The sequence below is a fragment of the Urtica dioica genome, chromosome 12 (assembly GCF_054948205.1).
Source record: "Urtica dioica subsp. dioica isolate 48M chromosome 12, U.dioica_male_clone48M_v1_H2, whole genome shotgun sequence".
NCBI classification, from domain to species: Eukaryota; Viridiplantae; Streptophyta; class Magnoliopsida; order Rosales; family Urticaceae; genus Urtica; species Urtica dioica.
Window position 1 is genome coordinate 22,473,511 of NC_142767.1, and position 6,937 is coordinate 22,480,447.

Consider the following 6,937-nt stretch of genomic DNA (forward strand, 5'->3'; position numbering starts at 1 on the left):
AAAAATAAAAAGAAAAGCAACATAAAAACAAACTCAATGTGATAAAAAAAAGTCCAATGCGTGTATGAATTTTGTTACATATATACAAAATGAATGTCATGTATAGAACAAAAAAGCAAGACATCGCGAAAAATCTCATGGGCAATTTTGTAAATTAAATCCCAAAAAGAAAGAAAGGAAAAAAAAAAGGGTATTTCACATTTCTTCTTTCATATAATATTATATTATTCCATTCCACGCCTCAGATAAAATCATCATCATATCATCAAAATTCACAAGCATCATCGTTTTGGGACGGTGTGAGTGAGAGAGAAGAGAGAGAGACAGACTTTTACTAGTAGTACACCTCTAGAAACACAAATTGTATCGCTGAAATATATAAACATTCTTTCACAAAAATAAAAATAAAAATAAAAATTATTATAAAAAAATAATTCGTCTTTTTTTGCTTTTTTTGTTTTGTTTTTGTTTATATTCAGTCTCTCATCAATTTTGGTTGGAACTTGGAACTACAAGCGATCTTCTTCAGTTCGGTGAAGAAACCAAAAATGGCTTTTCTTTAAATAAGGCTTGGTAAGCTTCGATTTTTTTTTCATATCCTTCAATAGTTATCTTTTTTTTCTCATCTATAATTTTACATTACAGATTCTGTTCATGACTCACAGAATAAAGTTTTAATCTTTATTAATCTCGTCTTGTTTCTGATCGATTCTCCGATAGTGTGTAGAGTTTTGCAGAGAAATCTCGCCACAAAAAGCCAAGTTTCGATATTTATAAAAAAAAAGGGTTTCTTCTTCTTCTTCTTCTTCTCTCGCTTCGATCATGGCCGTCGCTGAGAATGCTCCGAAGTTCGACGACACAGTGACGACGACAGTCTCATCGGGTCAAAGCCACGACGATCTCGAGAAAAACCCAAAACCCAAAACCTCCAGCGACGACTCTCTCAGCGGCTACGATTCGAGCGAGAAGGACGATCGGACGGCTGAGATTGGTCAGGTCAAAGGGTTCGACGGCGGCGATGATGGGAGGGACATGAGGGATTTGGAGGATTTGCTGTCGAAGCTGAATCCGATGGCCGAGGAATTCGTACCTCCTTCTCTGGGGAAATTCCCAAACTACCCGATCGGCGCTGGGTTTGGGTACAATGGGAATATCTTGCTTCACATGAACAACGCTGCGACTATGAACGGACTTTTGGCCAGAAAGGTATCTTCACAACAAAAAAAAAAACCCTAAATTTAAATATAAGTTGATCGTGGTTTGACTTTGTGGTTTGGGTGTTTCAGAGGAGAAATGGGTATGCTCAGGCGAAGAGAAGGAACTACCACAAGTTGAGCCCAGCTCAGCGAGAAGCCATGATTCGGAGGACTGTTTATGTGTCTGACATTGATCACCAGGTTAGTAAAGATCGTTTCTTTTTTGCATGGGTTGTGATTGGAATTTGTGGGTATTGATCAGAACTGTATTTTCTTTTTCCTTTTGATGTTATGTGTGTGTTTTAGGTCACTGAAGAGAATCTCGCCGGGCTCTTTCTCACTTGCGGACAGGTGAGAAAACTCGTCTTTTTCAATTACGTTCCGACATGTTATTGTTGTATCTATTCTTATGTTGTTGTTTGACTGGAAAGGTGGTTGATTGTCGTGTTTGTGGCGATCCGAATTCCATTCTCCGTTTTGCTTTCGTCGAGTTTACTGATGAAGGTAGTCATTTGACAAAATGTAGAAACTTTTCTCCGGTCATTTCAGTAAATTGGTCAAGTATGGACTGTTCTGATACAATATCGACTATTTATATATTATTGCAGAAGGAGCGAGGACTGCGTTGAATCTGTCGGGAACGATGCTCGGGTATTACCCGGTCCGAGTTCTTCCCTCGAAAACCGCCATAGCCCCTGTTAACCCCACGTTCTTACCGAGGGTAAGCACGTAACAAAACGCCCTAATTTTTTCGCCAATTCTCACATTATATAAATATATACATAATTCAACAGTCTGATGATGAACGCGAGATGTGCTCGAGGACTATCTACTGTACAAATATTGACAAGAAGGTATTGCGTGTAGCTTTTGAAATCGGTGTTCTTTTTTTTGTATGTACTCATTGCGCTGTGTTTGTGTGGTGTTAGGTCACTCAAGCGGATGTCAAACTCTTCTTCGAGTCGCTCTGTGGCGAGGTCTGTTTTGTCTTTTTTTGCTGGCATTGTTATCATAATCTGTGAGCTATCTCTGATCGTGTTAACGTTTGAATGGGCATCATAGGTTCACCGCTTGAGGCTACTCGGAGACTACCATCACTCCACTCGAATTGCTTTTGTCGAGTTCATTATGGTAAAAATCGCCTTCTTTCTCGTAATATGTATATACGTTACTTTTTACCACATACGAGTTCATGCAGTACATAAATACATACTTCAGATCTCTCTGATTTTTTGGCAATTTCTGGATCGAATATACGAATATACAAATGTTTTTTGATACTGAACATAAAGATTCGTCTACCGTTACGTCATCTTAATTCCTTGAGTTTATGATGATAATTTCCTTTTGTCTCGTGTTGTCTATACGTTACTCTTTTTTTTTTTTACCACGTATGTGTACTTTGTTCGCATCTTCATCGAATCTAAGTACACAAATATTTTGGAAAGTGGGTACAAGGGTTTTACATTTATGGAGAAAGTGAAATTTTGAAGTGAAGTTGAAGAGCTTTTGTTGCCTTGGCTTGAATTTCTCTTTTGTTTCTGTGTTTCCGTGGCTGATTGTTATTAGAGAACTTGAATGATTGTGTGTTCTATGCCTCGATCTTCATTCACAACAAAAGCAATTCTTTTTGGTTTTGGTTCAAGAACTAGGGAATGGTTGACCAATAGTTGACCATGATGATTTGGTTTAAGAAACAATTCCAATGCTGTACCAATGGTTGACCGGTAGGAGGGCCTAGGGGATTTTACTCGTTAACCTATATTTCTTCAATAAGATTTTTCATTACCCACATATATCCAATAATATTTAATATATTGCTTGATTCACATATCGTTTCACATCCATTTCCATCTATGACGCCCATTTGTGCCCGTTTCCACCTAAAAGAACTAGTCTTTTTGGTAAAATTCAGTCCTAATATAGAGACACGGGTTTGTTGCTATAATGACCTTTTCGAATGTTGTATCGAAATCTTTCATTTTTTTGCAATTAATATTTTGTTTTCAATTTTATGGCAGGCTGAAAGTGCAATCGCAGCTCTCAACTGCAGCGGGGTGGTTCTGGGAACTCTCCCAATAAGGTCATTATTCAAACCTTAATTTTTGTTTTAATTGAAATAAACAAAATATTTTAGTAACCCTTTTGGTAAAATCGGTTAAATTGCAGAGTAAGCCCGTCGAAGACCCCCGTGCGGCCCCGCGCTCCTCGTCCCGCAATGAACTGAGCCGACCCAACCAACCAACTTTCATGTCTCTTCTAGCATGTGTCATGGACTAATTTACCCTTGATAGATATAATATATCTACATTATATACATACATAGCTCTACACAATCTTTATTTCAAGGCTTATGTGGTGGTTTTTTTTTTCTTTTTTTAATTATCGCTGTACTCATCGATGTTCCGATGGCGCTGCTGAGAGAGTATCTTTTTTTTTTAATGGGTTTTTAATTTAATTTGTTTTTAGCTTTGTAGATCTGGAATGGAACTTTGAGGTTCTGAGATCCTTTCTTTTTCCTTTTTTTTTTCTTTCTCAAACTATGTCAAAAAATTATGATCGTTGAATCGCCGTTGATGATGATCATCGGAGGAATGGTGACAAAAAACATTACTAGAGACTTGTTTTTTTCCATTACATTGAACTTGTTTCTATTATAAGCTTTACCTGTCATTTTCTTGCTTATTTTGTGCTTTGGTCATCTTAATGCTTTTCTTGTTCTTTTGTGCTTGAATGGGATTTTGTTTCTTTTTCGTGGCCTCTCTTCTTTGCCTGTTTATTCAATTTTGACACTAATGTCTTGATGTGTCAAGTTCAAAGATAATATAAAAGAGAAGTCAGTAATGTTTTGCTCTGTTTTTGTCTTCAAACACTTTGAACACGTCACCCAATTTTAGGTTAATTTTTTCTTTTTTGGAAACAAAGCTGAATAATACAAGTGTAAAATTTTGAATAACACATGTGTTGTTTTTAAGTTAAAATGTGGAAAATTTGTTTTGATTTTTCAAAATTCATGATGACAATGTTGTTCGCAAAAGAGTTATATTTACATGACAAGTTTCTTAATAAAGTATTTGTATTATTCTACGTTCATTACTCTATTTTTTTTTTATCTTTTGTTTTTATTTATTTTTTACTCTTGCTCCTAATGGATATTCGCTTACTGATAAAATTTCTGAAAAAGTAATTAACTAAAAGAGGAAACTATAAAAAGAAGAGAATGGTCGTTACATACAGAATAATTTAATATGAGTAGAGTAGAGTTTATTTGACTTTCTTGTAGAGTAGGAATAGGTCACCTCTCTTCTTCAATGCAAATTGCAAACTAGAATAAATGCCAAGAAATATAAATCCTTCAGTGGACAGTTATAATTTGTTTTGTTCAAATGCCATGTTACTAAACAACAATGACGTGTTAATTATAATAGACGAAAAAAGGAACACTACAAGGACTTTACTATACGTCCGTGCAACCATTTTTTCTCATAGTTGTATATTCAACTATTGAATGTCATGCCAGCAAAAAATAAATGTGGGATAAATAAACTATAATATCATAATTGTGATCTCTAGTAGTGAAAATCTGACCCAAAATATAATGGTTAGTTAGTGCAAAGTACAACTAAAAAAAAAGACTAAATGGGCTTAAATTGTAATTTGTAACTCTTCTTATATTCAGCAGAGTTATAATTCATATAAAATAAGTAGAATAATCATTAAAATCCTGAATTTGATGACCCTCTCAACTCTATTGATCAGCTTGCCTTGTTATGATTTCTGTCCCAAATCCCAGCTCCGACGTGGCAGCCATTTCGGTTGGCCCTATAAAAAAAAAAAAAACCAATAGTTTATAATATTTGAAGCACTATTTAGGAGGTAAAATAAAATAGTAACAGAAACGAACCAGTTTCATACACATATAATGGTTGATAAAGATGAGGATGAAATTGAGATGGGTTTTCACTCATTTTGGTCTCACTACTTTGTCCTTGCAACGCATATATTGGGACATAGTAACCAACCCCATAGCTATTATCATAATTCTGAACCCAAAAATAAAAAGCCAATGTTAAACACCTTATAATCACTTTTAAAATGCACATTTAATAAAGAAAAAAAAAGAAGAAAAAACTGACCATTACATAGACGTCTTGGGAGGGATAAGGATACCTGATTAATGATCAATTACAGTTTAAAAAAAATCTAATAACAACTAATCAAACTGTTTATAATTTATTTATTTTCTTCCAATATGTACCTGTAAGCTGATGAATAAGGAAATGTGTAGAATTCAGGAGTATTCTCACAGAAGAAATACGTAGAGACGCCGAGAGAATTAGACTGCGACGATGATCTCAAATTTTTTGACCCTTTAAAAAAATTAAACCATTTCAGTAATATTCTTAATTTTGCACAACATTCTCATCACACCCCCAGAAAAAAAAAAAAAAAAAATAGTGACCATTTAGAGGGTTTTTTTGGGCACCAAAAGCTGCAAGGTTACAATTAGTAGTCCTTCCATCAATTACAGGGAAAGGATTTTCACAAGCCTTCATTGCAGAATCTGGGTGCTTAAATGTCACCTATAAATTATTACACACATCACATTATTTATATATAAAAAAAGTAAATAATTGAAATAGAGAGTGACAGAGAGATTGGAATCGGTTAATTAATAATTGCTCACAAAGCCATAGCCTTTTGATCGTCCGGTTCGCTTGTCGGAAATCACAGCGGCTTCGACGATCGGTCCAAACTTTTCGAAATATCGTCTGATTGAGTCTCTTTTAGTAGCCCAAGCCAATCCTCCGATGAAGATCTTCGTGAACGTTGTGTCACCACTTTCCGATGATGAAAAGCCACTCATAATCACCTCCTTATTTTGCCTTTCCTTGTTAGTACTATTATTGTTATACATTATTGTATATATATGATCAATTATACTATATAAAACTACTATTGTTTTGTTTGACCTTTAATAAAATATATAAACAAAAGAGACGTGAGCGAGCTCAAAGCAAAACAGAAGAAAAATGAAAAATGAGCTAAGGAAGAGGAAGGAATAACTTATTATTAGTATTATTATTATTTATATGTAATATATATGTATAATTATACAATTAGAAAGAGAGGAGCTTTGTAGTTGTGTTATATCTATAGTAACGCTCTTTCGCCTCGGATTCCACAACGAAGATACCTTCTACGAGAAAAAAGCCATAATAAGTGTTTCCTATTTCGTAAAAGTTGCATAAAATCAGACGTGGTACATTAACGGAAAATAAATTGTAAAAACTTTCCGTTAAATTTAAACATGAAATTATGCATTAACAAAGATAATTATATCATGCCATAAATTACTTAATAGGAAACTATGAATCATTTAGTAGATTACTATGACGATTTAGTTATTTATTATTATTTTTTTACAGTGAAACTTAAACGATTTTTTTTTTATATTTTATTTTACGTTAGCTTTTCACAACAATTAATGGGTCTAAAGGTAGAGAAGATGTAGAGAAGATTTATAATCTGAGAGAAGAGAGAGATTTGTGATCTTGGTGATCAAGAAAGTGATTCACCGATTCTCATTGATGAATAGTTTGTTACAAGGCGTTGGCTTATAAGCTAATAAGCTTCTAACTGAAATATTTAATTGAAAATTAAATATGGTATATATTTATTGAGATATTACTTCTGTATTTACTGAGATATTACTGAATCATTGTTCTAACTTCTAACCT

The 6,937-nt window shown here is 34.2% G+C and overlaps 2 protein-coding genes across 4 annotated transcripts; one reads left to right on the top strand and one right to left on the bottom strand.

The window, feature by feature from the left end:
• Positions 1-241: 241 nt before the first annotated feature.
• On the top strand, positions 242-3,881 carry LOC149380465 (polyadenylate-binding protein-interacting protein 11-like). 2 transcript variants are annotated; one of them, XM_089602918.1, is made up of 11 exons: positions 242-573; positions 721-1,206; positions 1,287-1,397; positions 1,503-1,547; positions 1,628-1,700; positions 1,805-1,917; positions 1,991-2,050; positions 2,126-2,173; positions 2,259-2,327; positions 3,218-3,279; positions 3,366-3,881. In XM_089602918.1, exons 2-11 carry the CDS (start codon positions 823-825, stop codon positions 3,421-3,423), a joined length of 1,023 nt encoding a protein of 340 aa, XP_089459044.1. In that variant the 5' UTR covers positions 242-573; positions 721-822; the 3' UTR covers positions 3,424-3,881. The 2 variants fall into 2 exon arrangements, with proteins under 2 accessions (XP_089459044.1, XP_089459045.1); XM_089602919.1 differs by having other exon boundaries at positions 728-1,206.
• A 749-nt stretch (positions 3,882-4,630) lies between these two features.
• LOC149380466 (uncharacterized) lies at positions 4,631-6,280 on the bottom strand. 2 transcript variants are annotated; one of them, XM_089603727.1, is made up of 6 exons: positions 5,884-6,280; positions 5,659-5,779; positions 5,455-5,566; positions 5,333-5,366; positions 5,112-5,239; positions 4,631-5,018 (listed from the first exon to the last, which is right to left on the bottom strand). In XM_089603727.1, exons 1-6 carry the CDS (start codon positions 6,112-6,114, stop codon positions 4,952-4,954), a joined length of 693 nt encoding a protein of 230 aa, XP_089459853.1. In that variant the 5' UTR covers positions 6,115-6,280; the 3' UTR covers positions 4,631-4,951. The 2 variants fall into 2 exon arrangements, with proteins under 2 accessions (XP_089459853.1, XP_089459852.1); XM_089603726.1 differs by having other exon boundaries at positions 4,633-5,018; positions 5,101-5,239.
• Positions 6,281-6,937: the final 657 nt, after the last annotated feature.

Bases quoted from the DNA above. Each gene is read 5' to 3' on its own strand.
- LOC149380465 (XM_089602918.1), top strand. From the start codon at position 823: ATGGCCGTCGCTGAGAATGCTCCGAAGTTCGACGACACAGTGACGACG. The intron at 1,548-1,627 runs GTGAGAAAACTC...TTGACTGGAAAG, and splicing joins TCTTTCTCACTTGCGGACAG to GTGGTTGATTGTCGTGTTTG. The intron at 2,051-2,125 runs GTATTGCGTGTA...GTGTGGTGTTAG, and splicing joins GTACAAATATTGACAAGAAG to GTCACTCAAGCGGATGTCAA.
- LOC149380466 (XM_089603726.1), bottom strand. From the start codon at position 6,114: ATGTATAACAATAATAGTACTAACAAGGAAAGGCAAAATAAGGAGGTG. The intron at 5,240-5,332 runs GTCAGTTTTTTC...TTTTGGGTTCAG, and splicing joins CCCAAGACGTCTATGTAATG to AATTATGATAATAGCTATGG. The intron at 5,019-5,100 runs GTTCGTTTCTGT...TTTTTTTTATAG, and splicing joins ATTATATGTGTATGAAACTG to GGCCAACCGAAATGGCTGCC.